At 40.2% G+C, this 19,808-nt stretch overlaps 1 protein-coding gene across 2 annotated transcripts in view; it reads right to left on the reverse strand.

The window, feature by feature from the left end:
- PLEKHH1 (pleckstrin homology, MyTH4 and FERM domain containing H1) overlaps positions 1–19,808 on the reverse strand; it is a 50,756-nt gene that overhangs the window by 5,038 nt on the left and 25,910 nt on the right. For both annotated transcript variants that reach the window (XM_074542841.1, XM_005479918.4), the window contains 18 exons: positions 19,612–19,700; positions 18,954–19,104; positions 17,770–17,909; positions 16,992–17,102; positions 16,342–16,428; positions 15,217–15,378; positions 14,194–14,274; positions 13,094–13,273; positions 12,870–12,978; positions 11,890–12,002; positions 11,037–11,213; positions 10,114–10,211; positions 7,463–7,640; positions 6,895–7,050; positions 4,250–4,350; positions 2,360–2,501; positions 1,334–1,476; positions 312–441 (listed from right to left, as the gene is read on the reverse strand). In XM_074542841.1, the coding sequence (XP_074398942.1) occupies positions 312–441; positions 1,334–1,476; positions 2,360–2,501; positions 4,250–4,350; positions 6,895–7,050; positions 7,463–7,640; positions 10,114–10,211; positions 11,037–11,213; positions 11,890–12,002; positions 12,870–12,978; positions 13,094–13,273; positions 14,194–14,274; positions 15,217–15,378; positions 16,342–16,428; positions 16,992–17,102; positions 17,770–17,909; positions 18,954–19,104; positions 19,612–19,700 (2,348 nt within the window). The remainder of the gene's footprint in view (positions 1–311; positions 442–1,333; positions 1,477–2,359; positions 2,502–4,249; positions 4,351–6,894; positions 7,051–7,462; positions 7,641–10,113; positions 10,212–11,036; positions 11,214–11,889; positions 12,003–12,869; positions 12,979–13,093; positions 13,274–14,193; positions 14,275–15,216; positions 15,379–16,341; positions 16,429–16,991; positions 17,103–17,769; positions 17,910–18,953; positions 19,105–19,611; positions 19,701–19,808) is intronic.

The following is a 19,808-nucleotide window of genomic DNA, read 5'->3' on the forward strand; positions in this document are numbered from 1 at the left end:
AACTGCTGCCTCAGAAAGCTTTGGCAAGGCTTGTAAGGACAGGTAGTAAGTACTCTGCACCACGATCAATTGACACAGCCAGGGAACCTTCAGTATTTATTTACTGAACACTAGCAACCCCTAGTGCTTAGAATATACTTGTCTTCTTTTTCAACCTATATGGTACCAGGGCTGCTCGTTCAGAACAGAATTGTTCAATTTTTTCCCTTTCTGAAATAAAACCATTTTCAACCCGTGTTACCAGAGGCTGCAGGTATGTCTCTTCTCAGATAATTCTCTCTTGGAAACAGAAAAACATGTGCTCCAGTTACCTTAGCAGCAAATATTTTGGTTCCAAAGAGAGGCCATTTCCGGGCCACCGTCAAATAAATTCGAATGCATTCTGGGGGAGAGCATCCCTGCAGCACCATCCACTTTGTCGCCAGCCTGTCGGTCAGCTGCCTTTAGGAATCCAAGACACAAGACAGTATTACTTACTAATGTCTTCCAAGGAAAGATATGTAGACTTGGAACAGTTAATAAATGTACTTCTTCACTCCGAAAAGGTTATTCTACACAGCACTTAGAGATGGGGCTGTTAGCACTATCAGTTCTACAACCTGAATTTATTTTAGCTTTTCTCTACTTCCACACACTTGCTCACTTTCCTCATACCTTGCCTGTAGTATGCTTTGTAAGGAGTGGCAATATGTATTAACTCACTCTTGATTTGGCTCACTAGGGATGGTTTGGCAGCTACCTTGCTACATGCAGATGGAATTTGCTTCCAAAAGGAGGTAACTGTGTTACTTCCACCACTGCTTAGGATCTCTAGGAAGGCCATTCTCTAAATCAGATAGATCTGAGATCTGTGGCAACATCTGAATTTTGTATTTGAGCTCTCTGCATCGTGTATGAGAATTTCTAAGTCAGAACATCAAAAAACCCTGCCAAAATATGTCCTACCAGAATTACTGCATGGCCTAAAGCAACCCATATAAGCTGGCTTTATGGCCCATTGAAAATGTTAGGCACCTGGATTCAACTGACATTTGGGGGAAGTGTAAAACATAAAACTCAGAATTCATCTCAGGCTTGGGTTAGTTTTTTGAAACTGAGATGCCTAATTTGGAAGTGAAAGGCCTAAACTTCTTGTCTGTGGCAAAACTAGTTGGTGATTAGTCTCTTTTTATATTGCTGTTTCTTTTAAGGGAGCCTTTTCCTGACACTTTTCTTTGTTTACATTTCTACATCAATAATCTTGACAGGGCTCCTTGAAACTTCTTAAATGTAAAGGCAATTTGGCAAGTAAAAGCTGATTTCAGTACAAAATATTGAAGAACCAACAGCTTACCTGAGTTGTTCAGGAGTAATGTTTTGCTTGTAGTGTTTGGGGTAGAATTTATCTAAAACCTGGTGGAGAAGATGCTGCATTTTCAATTGTGATGGTCCCCCAGGACCTGAAGATCCTGATCGATCCAAATCCCCATATTCCACCTAAGACAACATTATAGTTTATAGTGCAACAGAACTATGAGGTTCTTAATGCAAGAAGAACATTCCATGAATTCCCATACTGATAACTACTGTGTTTATTAGGCATGCAAAAAGACACAGCTGGGGAATGTTGTCTACAGCATTAACCAGAGCAAATGCATACAAAAGAGCAACCACTGAGGACATGACTGCCCAAGGAATTACCTACTGATCTAAGAGAGTGGAACATGATCTCGGCCAGGTATGTGTTGTGAGGACACACATCTGTATAAACTTCCAGGCCTTGGGGATTTATTCTCAATTGGCCAGTTAAAAGAACAGCATATTTGTAAATAGTTTGGACCACGTCCCCCACTTCTTTACCTCAGTTTACTCTGTTTTAACAAATACAACACTCAGTTTCAGGTCAGTAAAAAACTATTACTCTGCTTATCATGCCCACAACCCACAATGTGGGTTTTATGTGGTAAAATACTAAATGCAGCCTGGAGACTTAACAGAGGATCTTAGAAGATGCTCCTCCTGAGTAAGAGGGTATTGGCAGTGTAAGAGGGGAATTTTTTACTATTAATGGAATTCTAGTGGTGGTACTATTTCCATATCTCTACTAAGGCACTAATTGGAGCAAGTCCAGTGATGGTTCAGCCTCACTCTTTTTTCCAATATTTTTCTTGAGAAGGAAAGGAGAGGCACAGCTAAAGCAAATTCCCCTACACCTATAGGTATGCTACTATAATGTATCTGTCATGGTACATCTGATGGTGTGTTTGCTTGACACATCATACTGTATGTTTGATGTGCCTTTGATGTAAAAGGGAGCTGCTTAGTCAAACACAGTGTATAGATGAAGGAGGACAAAAGAGAGGATTTCTGCCATACTCACCTGAGCCATTAGAGCCACCATTTCCAGAGCTAATTCCTTATTAACAGGAAACCTTCCATTGGCTATTTCATTGCTCACTTGGAAGGCCAGCAGCAACCGCTCACGGTCTGTCTCACCTTTGGCCTGGCTCCGGAAATACAGTCTAAAAAATAGGGAGGATTGTGAAGGTAAAAAGATACTATGAACATAAAGTACAACTGGGAACTTAAATCAAGGTGAGGCAAAATAAAAGTGTGGTTTGTTTTTTTTTTTCACTGAGGGGATACTGGACAGATTTGGAAGCTGAGGTGCTTCCCTTATGAACAAGATTTGAGCAAGGAGGCTCAAAACACGCATTCTTGCTTAGGAAGCTATTTGAATTCAGTAAGCCAGCCACTTCTAGACAGCGAACCCTTATTAAGCGCAGATAAGTCAGTGTCCATTCATCCCAATCAAGCACAGATAGGCATTATTTAAATTATGGCCTTCTCTGCTTATCACAGAAAAGAGAACTACCTCTGCTCTACATGTATAAGCTTCTCCGAGGCAGCCTTGTAGACTTGCCAGCTTGGACTTGACCACTTACACTGAAGGTTTATTAAAAAATGCCTCAGTATGCTTCAGCAGGACATAGGAGACCCAATTAGCAGACTTTGTTCAAAGAAACATGCTAGTAAATCAAAGCATCCTATTGTTTTGTATTCCATCGACACTTGGAATTTTTTTGAAGTGGTATAGCAAGATTACTAGTTGGGGTTGAAGACACCAGCTTGGGGAACGCTTCCCAGAACTACTCCTCATACTTAGAGTCCTCATACTTAGAGTCCACAGCAACTAATTAATATATTAATTTCAAGCTGCATCTATGGCTATAAATTCCACTACATGAGATACTTATTCCAGTGGATCAATTTATTTATTTTTATGTCTCTTTGAGATTAACTACACTCTTAGGACCATATTGACCTTACAAATATCTTATCAGAGTCCTTGGTGTTAGAACAGTCCAGCCTTGGAAAGACCATATCAAAACATCCTTGCTGTCTAGCCTATGCACATTCCAGCTCAACAAAATAATACTGCAAAATTTCACTCCTGAAACAAATACAACCTTCTGGGTCAAAAGCAATAACTTCTGCTTTCAGCTCTATTATACCAACTAACAAAGTTGACAGAAATTTGTCTCCAACGTTACAGTCAACAAAATCTTCATATGTTCAATATTGAACTCTCTGTTCAGTTTTGGGGCAGCCTTTGTTTCGCCTGCAAAGAGAATTCACTCTTTGTTCTCATACAGCTCTTTGTTTACTGTAATTCAGAATTCCTACCTCTATTATAAGTGATTAACTTGTTCCAATTTTTCATTTAGATCTTTGTCTTTTACTTCCCTTCTCTACCATCTTTCATCATCTTATTTTTCTTTCTTTATAAAGTTTGGACACTGCTACTACATATCTCTTCTACAGCTCATATGATTTAGAACATCATTCTTGTATCTTTTTCATCTTTGTGATTGTTCACTTAATTGCAAGGTGTGGCATACTTCTTTTCACTAGCGATTTTTCCTCTAGGTCTCTCTTCCTCTCACCTAACACACATTCTTCAACTGTGTTTTAGGATCTAGGCAAATGAAATTGTGCCAAGGACGCCTTTTTGTGCTACAGGTAGTTGTTAACTATTTTAAAGTCTATTCTGCTATTGCAAAGTGGTTTGGGTTTTACCCCTAGGCCATTTGCTTTTGTAAATGCAACAGACAAAACCCATCACATCTCCTGTAGGATTTAACTGCATCTTAGCTAAAATAGTTTTGGTACCAATGATACTATAAATTACTGGTCATTTACACAGATATATGCAGTCTAGAATGTTTAATTAACAGCAGTAGTAAGGCCACCCAACAGAGAACAGTACCTGTTCTTGTAGGTCAACTTCACAATTCTTGTGCCACCTTCATATTTCCCAGGATGCAATTCTTTTAAGGCTTGTTCCCATTTAGAAATGACATCACAGATCTTTAAAAAATATCAAGGAGAGAGGAGACACAAACTTCGGTGAAATATATAGCAAAGGCTTGAGGGAAAAGCAAGTGAATAAAATATTGTGAAACACAGAAGATAAAGAGACAGACTGGATCAGCATAAACACATCTCAAAGTGACAAAACACATCCTTTTTCTATTGCACAGTATGTAAAAACAAAAGCATTCCAACTGAAAACTCCAGCTCTAACTTGCAGGGGCACACATGAATTCTGGTCTGGCAATTCTCATGGCTATGCCCACATTAGCAAGTAGGAAAGCTCAGGAGGAACAGATCTGCCCAGAGAAACTCCTGTTCCTAAGTCTCCATGCCCACACTAGTAGTCTGACTGAGTGACCTGAAAGTCCCCTACTATATTGGATGACATCTTCCAGTTCATGTTTCATGCAAAAAGAATCAATTTCATGCTCTCAGATTACTCCTTAATGTGAGTCAAAGCATGGTTAATAGGAATGATTGGTAGGTTTACTTCAAAAGTCCCCTCTTGAGCCAAACAAAAGCACTAATGTCCTCTGAACAGCAGAAGAATGTGCATGGCTGCACTAAACCTTTGGATGTGTATGTCCAAATTTTGGGAACGTTTGGTCCTGAGTCCAACTTTGTAACTCAGACATTTTTCATAATAACATGGTTTCTGGTTTTTTTTTTTCTCTTCCATTCAGCTCCTCCTGGTCATTCTAGCTCTTTTTCAAGTGGTCTAATGAAGGCCCCTACTTCTCTTTTGATGGCATCTCAATGAAAGGAATGTGAACTTAAGAAGCCACATGAAATACATAATCAGATCTCTAAACCTCTCTTAAGCTACTGAGATTTACTGGTTATTCTTTACTTGCCAAGGCAAAGCGATGCCTTTGATTGTCTCAAGCTCCTTTGTTTACTCTGATACTCCATCTCTCCAGATGGTCCAATTACCAGCAAAGCTCCAGATTACCTGATCTATATCAGGCCATGAAAACAAATGATGTAATTTGGCATCGTCTGTGGTAGTTTTCTTTCAAACCATCTACTTCCAAGTTATTGGTGTCTTCTTCCTTTGTTGCTTAATGTGAAGTTTTACACTGTGTAAAATTGATTGTTTAAGTTCCCTACAGTTATCAGGACCTCTTCAAAGTTGCACTACAACTATTCCTCCATTAATGCTGTATTACAAGTTATTCTCACAGATTTGTACCAAAATCTGATGGGTCTCATTCATGGCAGCCAGCCTGCTCAGTTAAGGCAGTCATTCAGCTGCAGCATGGGTAAAAATCTCCACATGAAAGTCACACGTGCTAACACTTTATTGGCTTTCTTTTTCCCTGATCTAGGGCACAACACCCTTACAGTGAAGCCATACTCAGTCAAGCTTTCTCCCCTCTGTACCCTTATCAACAATGAAAGCCTGAGTTATCTGGAGACAGCAAGGAGATACTTCATAATCCAACAGATGGAATTTATGCAGATATGCCAAAAGATTCACAGCCTAACAATTCTGTCTCAATTAGGCGTGTCACATTTGATGTCAGTTGTAATATCTGATCATGCTGGCCTAGCTCAGTCATGTTTCAATTTTGTAGTGAAGACAAATGAAACTTTAATATGTACTAAAATCTGAGTTAGACTTTTTAAAAATTGACCAATTTATCACCTACTAAAATAGATCTTTCTATTAAGAACTATATTAGATTAGGCTAGCTAATTATAGAGTCATTTAGTTTGAAAAAGACCTTTAAGATCAGCAAGCCTAATAATCAAACCAGCACTACCAAGTCTACCACTAAACCATGTCCCCAAGTGACACATCTACAAATCTTTTAAATACCTCCAGGGGCAGTGACTCCACTACTTCCCTGGGCAGCCTGTTCCAGTGCTTGAGAAACTCTTTCAGCAAAGAAATTTTGCCTAATAGGCATTCTAAGCCTCCTCTGGTGCAACTCTGGGCTGCTTCCTCTTGTCCTGTCATTTGTTACTTGGGAGAAGAAACCAACTCCCACCTGGCTACAGCCTCCTTTCAGGCAGTTGTAGAGAGCAATAAGATCCCCCTGAGCCTCCTTTTCTCCAGACTAAAGAACCTCATCTCCTTCAGCTGCTCCTCAGACTCTCCAGACCTTCACCAGCTTTGCTGCCCTTCTCTGGACCTGCTTCAGCACCTCAATGTCTTTCTTATTGTGAAGGCCCTAAAGCCAGTGCTGAGTACAGGGAGACAGTCCCTTCCCTGCTGGCCTCACTGCTACAGGCCAGGATGTCATTGGCCTTCTGGGCCACCTAGGCCACTGCTAGATCATGTTCAGATGGCTGCTGACAAGATCCTCAGGCCCTTTTCCTCTCAGCAGCTTTCCATCCACTATTGCCTCAGCCTATAGGGCTGCATGGGATTGTTGTGACTCAGTGCAGGAATTAATATCTCATCGGAGAATATGAATCTAGATAGACAATACCCAAGCTTATTTGATCTTAATTAATTAAAAAAGATTTATTAATCATTTGGCAGTCCTTCAAAGATGTATACTAAAGGTAACAGAGGCAAAAAAGAAATACCTTCATATTGCCAGGCAAACAATGTTCCAAATTCCTGCCAGAAGGATCATCTGTGAACAGAGAAAATCCCATATGGGATGGCTTCCTCATTCCTGTTTCCTGGTTCAGTCTCTTGATGAATTCATCAACAGTTGAGGAACCATCAAAACCTACAACCTGCAATGAAAGAGGACTTAACTGAGGATACAAGGATTGTGACTACTGATGGGTATCACAACTAATGAAGGTGGTGTCATATGGATTAGCATCTCAGGATTAACTGCCAGCTCCACTGACAACACCTGTGTGTTGTCTCCCTTCGTATCACATTCTTTTCTGTATTGAGACACTTCCAACATCTCTCCCTTTCTCTCAGCTACCTTTTCTTCCTAAGATCTGTAGAGGGGTGAATTCCTTTCACTTTCTTGGGAAATCAGCTAAAGCAGCAAGGAGGAGAAGCAGTGTTTATCTCCCAGTATGTCTACTGGAGATACGCATATAAATACCATGGTGCCACCCACCCACATGAAGGAGGCAGGTTATGATGCAGTCCTCCAGTCCCAGCAGAAAGGCAGCTGCGGTGGCTTACCTGGTACGTTCCATTCATGAAGTGCACTGGGATGCTGAAGGGGAGTGAGTGGTGGTAGGGATTTCTCAGCAGGATGGACACGATCTCCATCCGGGAGGGCTTGGCTTCCCGCTCTCCAGCCTGCACCGTGCGGTCTACGGATCTCTGGCAGTAGATGGCATACTTGCCTATCTCACTCCTAGGCAGAGAGGGGGAGAGAACCACAAACATGCTCCAAGTGCCATGTCCTCTTCAATTCCCATGCCATGGCAACGCATTCCTCCCTCAGGCTTTTGCTCCAGCAAAGGTATGCCTCTATGCAGATCCACTGTTCATCTCAACAGACTAACAGCTCAAGTGAAAAGCTACAGCACAAACCTGAGCTCCAAGGATCTGTAAAACTAAGGCAGACAATGGAATCTCTAGGAAACACAAGAGTATTCCCTGCTTCTATGTGGACTGGACACATACCCTCTTCTGTACCCTGCTGCCACCATAGTATCTGTCAAGTCAAGATCAATTCACCCTCAACTTGCTGTCATGCCAGTGGAATTTAGTTACTATCATGTCAAGTCCTGGTAAATGTTGAGTTGTATAATCCTGTGAGACTAATGCATTTCAAGCTGTGTTTATTAATTTACACAGTTGTACAAATTGTAAGTTTCCATTAACCCTATCTGCCAACCAAGAGACTTGACAGAGATTCCAAGCAAGCTTAGATTTGTTGACAGTTCAATACAGGATAGGGATAGTTACGAAGATGATCAATTTATTGTCTACTGAAGAGAGTGCTCCATTGAACAGCATCTAAAAGATGTGTCTCCAAAGTTAAGCAGGAACAGTCAACTGCACCTTGCACAAAAATGTTAGGAATGCACATACTCAGTAAGTTCTGAAATTGAAGTATTTGTATGGATTTGTAATAGTGCTATCACTTTCCAGGGGAAAATAATTCCACTCAAGATGTCTTCAGGGGCTCAGGACATGATTACAGTTAAATCCCTACAAGCAACATGGAAGTCCAGAGTTCCAGCTTTTCACTGTAGCAATATATTTCTCACCTCCCCAGTAATGAACTCAGATAATATTCAGATAGATAATCTTGCTTCATCAAGAAGCTGTTATGTCTGGTTTCCAGATGCTCCTGAGCCCTGTGACTTCTCACTTAGAACTCTGCCCCACTTTTCCTCCTCTCCTAGAGACTGGATATGTATGCTGAATCACTTTTCACAAAAACAATACTTAGAATTAAGATCTATAATTCTTCTAATTAAGATCTTTTAATACCTAGAATAGATCTAGACCATATGCATTATGCAGTGTAAACATTCTAGTGTCTTGCTTGCTGTATGAAACAGGGAAAGTATACCTACTTAACAAACAGCTGTATCTACTCCATCCAAAGAGAGGTAAGTATTCCTAGAGCTAGGGAGAAGGAGCCATGCCAAATCCCATTTAGCAACTGCTCCAAATCTAAGCTAAAGTACAGGTGAACATAAGCCCTTTTTCATGTAATTTCTGGGTTTTGTCTAGCCCTAATAATTGCTTCATAGCTGGATCATATAAATAAATTTCCTCTTTGTTTCTGCTTGACAAATATTTGTTCACAAAGGTGCTTTTGGGCAGACCATCAGCATAGTAGAGCTTGAGGCTGATGTAATCAATCAGTTTCACACAGCCCAGCAAATCCTTATGAAGTTCAACAGTCTCCAACAGCAGAACATCTCCACTAGTGGGTCAAATGGGCCTGTCTGGAAGCTGATAATGCAAAAGTTTGAAGAGATGGTTCCTGCTACTAGACAAACGATCCCTAACACATTGTCTTAGCAAATGGAAGGAGAACCTGAACACTGTGGAGTGCCCAATACCTGTATTTTTGCTTTTGAGAAGAAATAGCAAATATGAGGCAACAGTTAAGAGAATTAAATACTTGATAGGAGTACACATTTCCTTTGCAGTGTCAGGAGACTTTTAGCCTGAGTTCAATGGCAGATTTAGGCTTATTAATTGAATATGAATATTTGTTTGAAAGGATTTTTTTACTTTTACTCTTTTACTTTTGTCTTAAAACAGTGTATTTTTGCAACAGACAACTAAACATCTCTGGCTCTGACCTCCCTGCTAAGGACACAGTGAGATACACTGAAGATCACCATGGAAACAAACAAAGAGCACAGCATGAACAATGGAGAACAACTTCTTGCTGTTACCATAGTTACACACAAAAGAAGTGAGAGAAAACAGTACTAGCACATGTTTCAGGTTTGTTTGTTTTTCCTAACTTTTTACAGTTCCCTGAGATGTTTTATGCCTCACTTTTGTTCTCTCACTTTGCCTGTTAACCTGACAGCAGAATGTAATCACCTAAAATTTAAGTAATTCATTCTAAGTAATTACTTTGGTCTGTCTTTCTGTCAATAAAAGAAAGTAGCTGCAGAAGCAAAAACTTCCCAGGGTAGCTCCAGTTATATCTACAAAAAGTTCTGCTAGTATAGGTCACTCAGTTTTGTGAGCTAGCTTCATCTAAATGACATATTAATGTGAATGGTTGAAGGGGCACAGCTTTATACTACTGGGGACGTCATGATCTCCCTCAATATATATTTGTAGGTGTGTGTTCCAGAATTGCTCCCCTCTTTATCAGCAGAATGAAAAGCTGTTGCAGTCCTTACCTGGGGTCTGCATGGCGCTGCAAGTGCTGTTTGATGTACCACAGGAAGTGATGTTGAGGCAGAAATAGAGGAGCACATAAAGCCAGGAGCTGCCAGCACTGTGAAAGCAAAACTGTGAAATCACTCTTGTTCTGTACTTCTTACCTGTTGTCTTTCACAGACTACTACAGCCAAAATGATGGCCAGTGACTACTGCTTTTTGGAGTGACCCTTTGTGGATGTGTAGTTCAAGATGTTTCAGAGGCAGTAGTGGTCAGACTGCTCTTCAGTATCTCAATCTGGACTCTGAGAAGAGTTCTATATCATTGGCTACTTCTGAACATTTGACTTCTGAAAATTTTAGTGTAACTATAACTGAGTCAACAATTAAGACTTAAATAATTACTATGTAACAGAAAATCATAATCAAAAAAGCACTGGGAAATTTTATTTCAAATTAGATCCATCATTATTCAACCTGATTTTAATGTCTCATTTGAGCTGGGAATATTGTAATTGCATATTTACATTCATGCTGTAACTTATTCATTTATTTACCTAACAATTACAGTACAAGATTCAGATTTCATGTTTAATAGTAATATTCATGACTTGTATGCTGTTGATTATCTAAAATGGAAAACAAAATGAATACCATGTGACAGTTATACCAAGACAACATAAGCTATGAACTTTGATTCTGAATATGGTCTGAATACACTATTTGCAAGTGGTAAACAGTAACATTTAAACTAAAATTTATTTTTCAAGTAGTTATATCCTTAGTGTTCTTCTCTGCAGATCAAGTGCTGAGATTCTCTTTCCCCCAGCACACCTTTAGCATAAGCGCTATTTTAAGAGAACCAGTCCAATACCTACTAATTAAAACCATGGAATCAAATGGAAAGTTTTTGCAGAGTGGTACTAAATAAAGAGGAACTGACCTGAATGACTGAGTGGTTCTGGGGTTGTCGGCAGCTGGTCTGTTTAACAAGCTGACAGTAAATTTCATTCTGCAGCTCAGTATGTGTCAAGCACACCTGCAGTGCTGTCTGGGCAAGTGACACATGGTAATCAATAGAGGATGCCTCCACAGGAACATTGATGAACAGCTGACAGGACTGTGAAAGAGCAGAAGTTCATCAATGTCACAAACATAGCAACTTTTCTCTGGTACTTTCCAGGCCAGGTTCACCAGATGTATTTATTAACTTACAGACAGTTAATAAATAACCTTGAGAGGAGGGAAGAGAGTCAATACTTAATTCCTATTCCTCCTTCCTTAGATATGGCAATTAGAAAATTTACTCAACCTCCCCCAGTCTAAGGAACTTAAAAGTCAGCAAAAGAATCGAGGGGAAAATATGCTTCCTGCCTTCCATGCCTGTGTTTTACCTTGTTCACACTGTCCAGTCTCATTCTTGATCTTATACATGGAGAGTGCATCTCCAGCAGCTTCACCACTGGTCATACTAAGACAACTGAGTTTGCCAATGAATTGTTTCTGTTTCCTTCAATCCAACCATTGGAGAGGAAAAAGAAGGACAAAGCTAACTTTGAAGCATAAAGTCTGTGAAGAGCATTACCCCTAAGCCCAGATTCTGCACAAGAGAAGTTAAATCTCCAAAGAATGAATGTCACTTAAAATCCAACAGTTCTCTTGTAATTGAATGAACCAGCAAGCCTGTCTGAAGCAACCCACAGTGACAATAATTGTTGTACAACATGACCAAACAATGTTACTGCCCCATCAACATAGCAAAATAACTGACAACCATGCAGTGTCCCTTTAAATACCTTAAAAAGTTTCAGGGCTTCAGTCTGTAGAGCCTCTGATGGCAGAGTAGTGAGGGATGTGTGCAACCCATCTTTACTGTAGCACAACATAGGATGCTTCCACAGAGGAGAATCTGAGGTAGCAGATGGGCAAAAACAGGCAGTGTCAGAAACAGGAGAGATAGAATAGGTCTGTGTTGACAAGGAGCCTTCCTGAGATGGCAAAGCACCAGAGGACGCAGCACTTCACTAGGCCACATTATCTTTGGTGATACTTCACTGATTTCAGCAAAGCCCACCATGGATAAGGAGTCACCAGCAGCATTAGCCATCAGCAGAAAGAAGTACTGGTATCCTCAGTCCTGCTACATCAGAGCTTCCTGTCAGCTGGATTCTGGTGAGAAGCTGCTCAGGTGTGTGCTCAAACCAGAGACACAAACCCTGCCAGGGCAGCTGCCTGCAATGGGGGTCTTTGTTAGTGAAAGTATTCAACAGGAAGCAAGGTTCACATATGGGGCTTGAATATGTGAGAGTGCAACAAAAGAGTTTTAGGTATGAATGCAAATGTTAATACATATTTGAGAACATGGTGCATAAACATAAATGCATGAGCAGGTATCAAAGATGAGGATGGATATATGTGTAAAGGTTTATACGTGTAGACAGAGAAACAGATGGGAGGGCAAATGTGTTTGAGTGTATTTAAATAAAAGAGCACATGTTTGTATGGTCAAGATTTCCTGGAAAGGAAAATCAAGACCAACAAAGACAGGTAAAAATTTAAAGCACCAGTTCTTTATTTTTATTTGAATTACTGTTACAGACATTTCAGCGGCTTTGATAAAAGATGTGACAATGTGGTGGACTTGTCTGAGAACAAGACACCATATGATGTACTACTGAGAATCCCCTTCCCTCACCTTTGACTGTACTAAACTGGGAAGTGAAATTATTCTTCCTTATGCTTTGCTACCATGGAAGAGTTTGTGGCGCTTACTTACTAGGGTCTCCCTCTGCATCCAATAGTTTTCCAATGAGCTGTTCATAGGATGTGCCCACTGTGGCATTACTGCTACCAGCGGCAACGGTCAGATGGTACAGCCAGGTGTTCTAGGCATAAGGATGAGAACAGGAGGGGTCAATTCAGGCCTGTTCTCTACAAACAGGTTAAGCCTGTATGGCCCAAAAGACTCTTGCTCTCCAAAAAAAGACTGCTTTTTTATACCTTCTCCTGTTTGGTGCGGATAAGTAAATATGTGGGACTCTGGTCCTGTGGGTGAATCACCAGCGTACAGTGGGATGAGAGAAGTCCTCCACCAGTAGTTTCATAATCTTCATCAGAGTCACAGGAGCGGTCTACTTCTTCCACCTTGGACTCACGCAGAGGCAGATGTCCTAAAGGACACTGTGAGGAGCAGAAGCACATTAGTTAAATGTAACTCATTCCCAGTATGGACCGGGAACACTGGGAAAGAAAAGCCAAGTAAAAATGCTGACAGTTCTGTAAAATGGAAGGAATAAATAATTCAATGTTTAGCTAATGTAATCTTTCACTTCTAAAGAATGTCTTCTTTCATAAGGTACTTACAAAGTGTATCACTAATTTTATTTTTCTCGGGAGAGCATCTACAGGTTAGAATGAGACAATGCAAATAAAAATAAAATTTTCCCACAAGATACTGCTTTCTTCCCATTGCACTTGAGGGTCAGTTGCTTAGTATCTTAAGCCACTGTTTTCTGACCCTGGTTAGACTTTCTGCTTGCTACTGGAAAAGAAATACTTTGAAAATTTCATAAGTAGTTAGATTCAGACAAAAAAGAAGATATCTGCTGTGCTAACTGGACGTTAATCCAAAAAAAGAGTCACACTACTGTTTGATATTCTAAAACTTGGGGTTTGATGTCATCAAGACAAAGTAATGGACTATTGGGCAAGGTGTCCAGAAATGGAAGAACATTACACTGATTACCACCCTCTTCCCAGAATGTTGATGCTATCTGTTTTCATGACAATAATGCAGGATCTATCAGCTGCTGTATAAAAGTCTGCCCAGAAGGCTACACAAGACTAAATGGAGCAAGTGAGAAACAAGATGTAGAGTGATCTGAGAAAGAGCAATCACCTGCCTTTTAAGTCTCCTGTCATTTAAGCTTAAAAAAATAAAATCAGAGAAATATTGATTCTCTTTGTGGAAGAGATGCTGTTGGAAGAGAAGTACCACCAAGAAAGAGACCTGAGACACAGAAGCAGTAAAGCACAGTAGAGAAAGCTTCAAAAGAAATGGGAAAGGAGGGTCTGGGAATAAAAGGAGACAAAGTAATTACCCTATCTTCATGATTTCGATAGTAGTAGAAAGTTTTTCCAATCAGTGCACACCAGACCAGCTTAGAGTGACCGTGCTTGACCTGTAAGGAGGACAAACACATCCATGCTTTTATTGTCAGCAGTATTGCCAGAATGGCTCTCCAGGACTTCAACTTTCAGTCCAACTCTCCCTTAATACTTTGCACAGATTTTTTGTTTTATGCTAATATAAGCTCCTCTCAAAACATACAGGGCACCCCTTCCAACAACAGGCAAGTACATCCCACCCAAGAACATGGGACATGAGTGCTATGAGAATGGGTCTAAGGTTTTGTGAAGTGTTTTACTCATTCATAATAACTTTTAACTTCTGTATACTGAAATAAAATATTAAGGATGACTTTTTAAAGATTATAAAAACAAATCAGCTCATCTCAGCAAGACCAGTCAAACTATAGTCTAGACAGCTGTTTCCTACTGCAGATGAATAACCTTCAGATACACGTTGTCTTTAGCCGTCTTAGAACCTGACAATAATTACATTAAAATATTCACAGTAACTTGCAATGTCAAACTAATCAATGGAAATTATATAAAGAATAAGAATTTTCTGCCATTGTACTTTGTACTAATGTACTTATAGACTATTATGACAGAACTAAGTGCTAACCTAGAACCACACGAGCCTTTTTTTAAACTCTCCTGTATCACCAAGTTAAAGATCAATTAAATGTGACACTCAACAGTGTTGACTTTTTTAGTGTGACATGCTGTGAATTCCGCTGAAGAAAAGCACACATAAGCTAGATATCTGTTATTACTTACTACTTGTCAGTCAGTACTTTCAGTAGCCTTGTTTGTCCCATCCTTTATCACTTACATAAATGTTTCACTCTGAAATACAGAAATCTAGAGCCACTTTTTCTTCTTTCCCTACTCTTACAGAGAGTAAAATACTAATTTTTTGATCACATTTGCTGTGCAAAACAAGAAACTGGCACACTGTCAATTCTGAGCTAAACATAAAGTACGAAATATTTTACCTTAGTGAGCCAGCCTTTCACAGTAGGTTTAGCATCACTGTGAGGAACACCAACAGGACCGCTCACTTGTACTCTCAGGATACTCTGCAGGACATGAATCCATTCCTCCAGGATGTTGGGAGAGTCTGCTGTCAAGAAGTAGGTTCTCTTTTCTGTCACAAGCTGGAAGGAAAATGAGTGAGAAAGTACATAGCTGCACATCTAAAAATCATTTCTTTAGTTGCTGAGTTTTGCTTTAACCCAAAAATTTTTTGCTCATTCAGGAGAGATTTTTTTGAGGGCAAGAAAAAAGGTGCTAATCCTTAAAGCCCAAATGAAAAAAGCGAAACTCAGATAAATCAAATTCCCATAAGCTTTCTTGCTGTGGCTTAGTGTCCTCTCTCATCCTTTCTTGTTTCTCAGTGCTGCTGCTAGTTTTTCATTTTAAAGGTGACTACACAAATGTGGGGTTTTGCTGCCTTCACTTTGTATTGTGTTTTGCCTTCATTACCCTGTCACTGAAAGATGCTATAAATCTAATAGTATTAGGCCTTAGCAACTTCAGTTCCATAAGGGCCAAAGGTAGCTCACAAGCTAGGCCATGTACCTTTCAAAGTATGAAAAAAACTTTAATGCTGCCTTTCTAATTAAGTCAATAATGACTTAAAAGTGAACCCAGTTATGGGCTAACTTCTAATATTTTAGAAGTCAATTTCTAAAAGGAATCAACTATTCAGATGTTTCTTTACATGCCTCCAGGCATGTAAAGTCAGGCTTGAGATCAAGTGAGAGAGGTCTCTCAGAAAGATCTTAAGTACTAGCTGGTTTTAATTGCTGTAAGAATCATTTTCCCCCACAGATTTCAAGCACTAACTCCTGCAAAAAAAAGGGAAAGCATTATGGTGTAAAACAGGACAAAAATAAATGCAGATTTCTTTCCGTTTCAAAAGGGTGTATTTGGGTTACAATTTAGCTCTTTCCTCATTATTAATTAGACTAACTGCCTGTTTTGTACCAGAAAACAGAGACCAGATAAAGTTAGCTCATATCAGTTGAGATGCACAGTACCATTCAGTCTGAATTAAGCGCTCACTCACCCAGCTGCTGAGTGCACGGTTAGGGGCAGGATAAAAAAGCAACACCTACCTGGAATGTTTGGGACCCTTCACCCCTGACAATTTGGCATGAAGAATTCAGCTCCAGCTGCCCTTGTGGTTTGCGGATAACATCACTCTGAGGAAAGAAAAGCAAACAATTTTTTCAGTAGGAAACCTCAGATGGGTCTTATATTACTTAAATACAGCATAATATGCACGTACAGGTTGGAGTTTGCATTCATGAGCTAGAAAGGACAGCCTAAGGCTGCCAGGTGAAATATGAGACTGTGTGATCCCATTGCAAAAGTCTCCTCAATAGTGGCACGCAATATAACAAAAGCAGTGCTAATAAATGCTGTCTTATGGAGTTCAAATTGGACATTATGATTAATAAAACAAAAGCAAGCCCAAACAAACACCAACAAACCAAAACCTAAGTGGGAAGGCAGTACAACATACAATAGGTACCAAGACAGTGGCTGAATTTCCACCTTCAGAAGTTTTCAAGATTCAGCTAGACACTTGTTAAGTGACAAGTTTATTGATAACAACTTTGTTCTTCATTTGATGCATACAGTGAATCATTCCAATGTTGGCAATGCTTTTCAAAATAGTGACACGTCTAACCAAAAGTGGTTTTTTAGTATCCTAAATTTCTTTGTGCCTCTAAAGGGGAGGAAATATATCCCAGTGACTTACCGGGGACTTGTAGTACATGATTTGTCTGTTTCTGAGAACAAACCATCGTCTTTTCCACGTCTTTACCTGGCTGCCCATTTTCAGCAAGTAGCCTGATTTCTCCATGGGTTCCTGGAGGACAGAGGAAAGGGGAGAGGAGGTCATCTTGCAACTCTCAAAATACAAATGAAAGTGCGCTGAAATCAAGCCCAACCATTTGCTGCATCTCCCATAATTTTCTGCTTTGTTTAATAGCAGCCCTCAAAGATCATTTCACTGATTGCTTGATGCTCTGTAAACTTATTTCTCTTCCTACCGAGGCACTGATTTTCCAAATAAAAGTGAGATTCCTTGAGATCAAGAAGGCTGTCTCTACACCATGATTAGACTCCTGCTCCTTGTCTTTTTGATCTTTTATAGTGAAGAGTACAGACTTTAATGCTGCGTGTTGTGAGATTTCTTTCCTTCCTCCTTCCTTCCTCTGAATTTCCAAATTTCTTTTGCCCTAAAAGTGTAAGGCCATCACTAAAGTAGAATACAACTATGGGAAATCAATATAGGTCATACACCCTTGATGATTATACTTTTACCTAAGCACATAAAGAAATTGCACCTTCTTTTGAAACACCAGATGGTGTCTTTTGAGATCAATCAGCTGGACCAATAGCCCAGTCTGTTAGAGCTTCACTCTGCTGGGGGAGTACTCAATATCCTGTAGTTACACTACTCTCTTCTAAGGCCAAGGCTCTGTTTGCACCCCTATGCAAGTGTAACACAGCAGTTCCAGTGCAAGCCTTACAGAGCAGATTCCACCATCAGTGGAATAGGAAGATGTTCGCTGTAGCTTGTGCTCTGGCTCTGAATAGTCACCATCCAAGGAGTAGGCATCAGGAGGGATGGCATAGTCACTCTCAGAGCTCAGTGAGGACACAGATACACCTGCTCAAAATAAAGGAAGGAATGAGAGTCATGGCTAGACAAAAGCATGCACTGAATATTGTACACTCCAAAAACATTTCTGCATTCACCATTAAGCCTTTTTTTTTGGTTCAAGAAGGACAAATCAGATCAGACTTTGGAAACTCAAACCCCACTAACACGACTTCTGAGCCTCTTTTTCTTTCCCTAGGAAGACAAGAGTTTTGGATACTGACAGTGAAATACATTTATTGCTGAATAAAATCAAATTAAAATATATAAACAAAAAAAATCAACAAACTTGTCATTTAAAGGAGAAACAGCTTGTTTTCATCTGGGGATATCCATTATAAAGCCTCAGCCTCCTCTGATTTCAGCTAAGGAAAAGGCTTCTTCACTAGCAACATGGCTTTGCTTTCTGTGAATCTTTTACCACAGGTACATGGGAATGCACAGGCACATCTGCTAATGCCTCAAAACAGAAGTTAAGACTACATGAAATACAACTCTATTTTAGAGACAACCAACAAAATTTGGTTGTCTTTAAAATACAGTCATAATTTCACATTGTCTCTTTGGTAACAAAAATTCCATTCAACTTCCATTCCAGTTTAGCCCTGCCAGCAGGCAAGAAAAATAGTCCTAATCAAGACTCAAAGTACCTGCCAGCTCTCAAAGATAGGTGAGATGTACTTACTCATCAAGAAATTACCAGTCAATGAAAAAGACAAAAATGCATTTTCTGTCCTGTGTCAGTACTAGCTTGCTTCCAAGGAGAAGCCACAGCAAAGGTATGGATGACTAGATATGTGATGAATTTGGGAGGGCAATCCTTCCCACAATCTTAGTTTAGCAATTGCCTGAATGGAACTCTATCAGCAGTAAAAATCATCTACAAGAACAGATTTCTACTGTTTCTACTGTTGATGTCTGCACACATTCTGGGAGAACTCCTTGTAAGCAACACCCTGGCTGAGCATTTTCCTGTCACTGAAAATGCTGCTCAGGGCATCTTGGCTCTGGTGACAGAGTTCATCCTGCCCAGTAGTAATACTCCCATTTTACCTCTCTTCACAGCCCGAGGGCTGCCTGGCATGCTAGCTTTCCTGTTCTCAGATCCAGCAGCAGAAGTCCTGAAACTGGCATGGGAGCCACAGTCATCATCAGAGCCTGAAGACTCATCTAAGAAAGGCACATTGCTGATCTGTGTGGCTTTCTGGAAAACAGACCTGTATAGTTAGTGTGTGAGAGAAGAGTTTCCCCAGGACAATCCCCCTTCAATCAGGAGACAGAGCAACCCATGACCTGCATTTCCACACTGCCTTGCCCACTTCTGCCTCAGGGTTCCTCAGTTCCTCCCCTTCTAGTCTGAGAACTTCCAAGCTGGACTCTCTAGTCTGATCTGTTTGGGTCTCCTCTGGTTACACCCTCCTACTCTTCCACAACCCTTATGTTCCATCTCATTCCTTAGGCTACACCCACTATCACCTCTAGGTTTCATAGTGCACACTGCAACTTCCTGGACCAAAACTTGTTGCAATGTTCTCTGTTCTTAAATATATTTAACTTTTGCTACTCTTTCTGCATTTTTTCAATGTCCAGTACTTCCTGACATTCTCTAATTTTCTTTCCTTCACTGCACAGTTCCATCCTGTTTTGTCTCAAGATCCTAGCAGATCTGGACCATGCTTTCCACAACAGGAAAAGTGAGGTAACTCCTTACCCCCTTCAGTGTAGTGTAGACTGGCACTGTGACATTTCTGTAGATGAGATAGGTGAATGGCCCAGAAGTTGAACACGAGAAATTGGAAACTGAGGAAATTCAAAGAGAAAGCAAGAGAGCACATAATACAAACTGGTGAAAAGGAGGAGGTTTTAATGGAGAAGCACATGGAGAACTGCCATCCTGGACAGTCTGGC

This window comes from Zonotrichia albicollis, chromosome 6, assembly GCF_047830755.1.
Source record: "Zonotrichia albicollis isolate bZonAlb1 chromosome 6, bZonAlb1.hap1, whole genome shotgun sequence".
NCBI lineage: Eukaryota > Metazoa > Chordata > Aves > Passeriformes > Passerellidae > Zonotrichia > Zonotrichia albicollis.